We start from the raw sequence: 1,540 nt of genomic DNA, 5'->3' as shown, positions 1-1,540 counted from the left end.
TGTCCGGAAGCCTTAAAACGAGCGGTAATTATTATTAGATCTACTCAGACGGCATTGTAGTTAAGACACAGAAGGAAATTTCATTAAATTTGAGTTAGAAGACTATTGGGAAATGTTGGGAGAGTACTGTTTTGTTGTTTCTCATCTGAGGTCCTTGTTTAATATGGGATTTATAGGGATATAGGGAAATGAAGTCAGGACTTGTTTGGCATGTTGTTGTTTTTTTTTTATGTGATTCATTTGAAAGCGGCCATACTGTTTTCATCGTTTATTGGGTTTCCCAGAAAGAAAGAAAAAGAGATGGACAACATGAGTACTTAAAATATACACATTTTACTGCAGCTACCAGGACGTACCAGTTCACAGTACATGATCTGTGGTGGTGTGCTTGCAACACAAAACATATGTAATATATGCCTTTTGTTTTCTCTCAGGAGGGACCTGGGTTCAGATAGCAGCAAGGAGAGAGAGAGATGGGATAAAAGGGAGTTCATCCTCCGTGATCACGTGAACGTGCATTGTAATTTTCACCATTACAGCTTATATATATATATATATATATATATATCACACGCTCTTCTTGCATCCCCTGGTGTTCACAGTAACCTTGTGGACAAGGAGTAGAAAATACAAATGCAAAATAAAAGCAGGAGGAAGTACAAAAGGTAGGACGGAGGACAAGGTCAAAAGGTTTCAACGCTGAGAGAAAAATATTTACATTTTAATAGACAGCTAGAAGCAAATACATGCTAGTGTTTTGCTTGCCGTGGGTTAGGAGCGCTGGAGGGGAAGACGGGGGGGGGAGTCGGGAGAAGACTATCATAGATGGATGAAAGGTGAGGGAATAAGGTACGTGGAGTTCTTTTTCTCGTCTTCTCAACTCAAGTATATATATAGTATAAACAGTATCGTATAATAATATAAAAATAACGTTATTATGCTTTCCGTCCACTTAGTGGAGTGAAGCACGAGGTAGATAGACGAGAGGGCGTTAGGGGGGGGTGCTGGCAGCCTTATCATGGCGTGCCGAGCCGGGGCGAAGAGAAGGCCGGGCGGAGAGGAGGACACGGAAGAGAGGTGCAGGCAGGCGAGGAAGGCAGCAGGCTAGATGATGCCGTATTTGGCCAAGTCGCTGAGCTCCATGTCGCCGAAGGCTTCCCATGGGCACACCACTGTGATGTCCGTGCCAAGTCCCTCCATGCCGGGGATGTCGTCACCAAAGCTGCAGGAGAGGAAACGGACAGCCGGGTGAGTTGGGTGAGTTTGCATTTAAAACATACGTAGAATCAAGTGGCTAACAACAGTAGTCACGCATTGCCAGACCTTCCTCCACCGCGCTGCGGAGGAGGGGCTGGCTAGTCTACACACCAATCTAGGAATCTGGTTTATTGACACTACTGTACACCAATTACAATTGTCCTGGGCGGAGCTAAGCGGCAGAGGGCGCCATGGTGCCGCTGCAAAATAACCTCGGTGGAATACGTGTACGTTCAGAAGTAGTTTTAGTCGTGCAACAGAAAACTCAGATTGGACAGATAGT

General features: G+C 45.0%; 1 protein-coding gene across 1 annotated transcript in view; it reads right to left on the bottom strand.

Moving 5' to 3' along the window:
• Positions 1 to 314: 314 nt before the first annotated feature.
• The window catches only part of pde6hb (phosphodiesterase 6H, cGMP-specific, cone, gamma, paralog b), a 3,351-nt gene continuing 2,125 nt past the window's right edge, over positions 315 to 1,540 (bottom strand). Inside the window, exon 3 of the mRNA XM_032538366.1 lies at positions 315 to 1,222. Within this exon, the coding sequence (XP_032394257.1) occupies positions 1,105 to 1,222 (118 nt within the window). The 3' untranslated portion in view covers positions 315 to 1,104. The remainder of the gene's footprint in view (positions 1,223 to 1,540) is intronic.

This window comes from Etheostoma spectabile, chromosome 15 (genome assembly GCF_008692095.1).
Source record: "Etheostoma spectabile isolate EspeVRDwgs_2016 chromosome 15, UIUC_Espe_1.0, whole genome shotgun sequence".
Classification (NCBI taxonomy): Eukaryota; Metazoa; Chordata; class Actinopteri; order Perciformes; family Percidae; genus Etheostoma; species Etheostoma spectabile.
The sequence above is the reverse complement of the archived record's forward strand: the minus strand, read 5'-3'. Positions and strand labels throughout refer to the sequence as shown.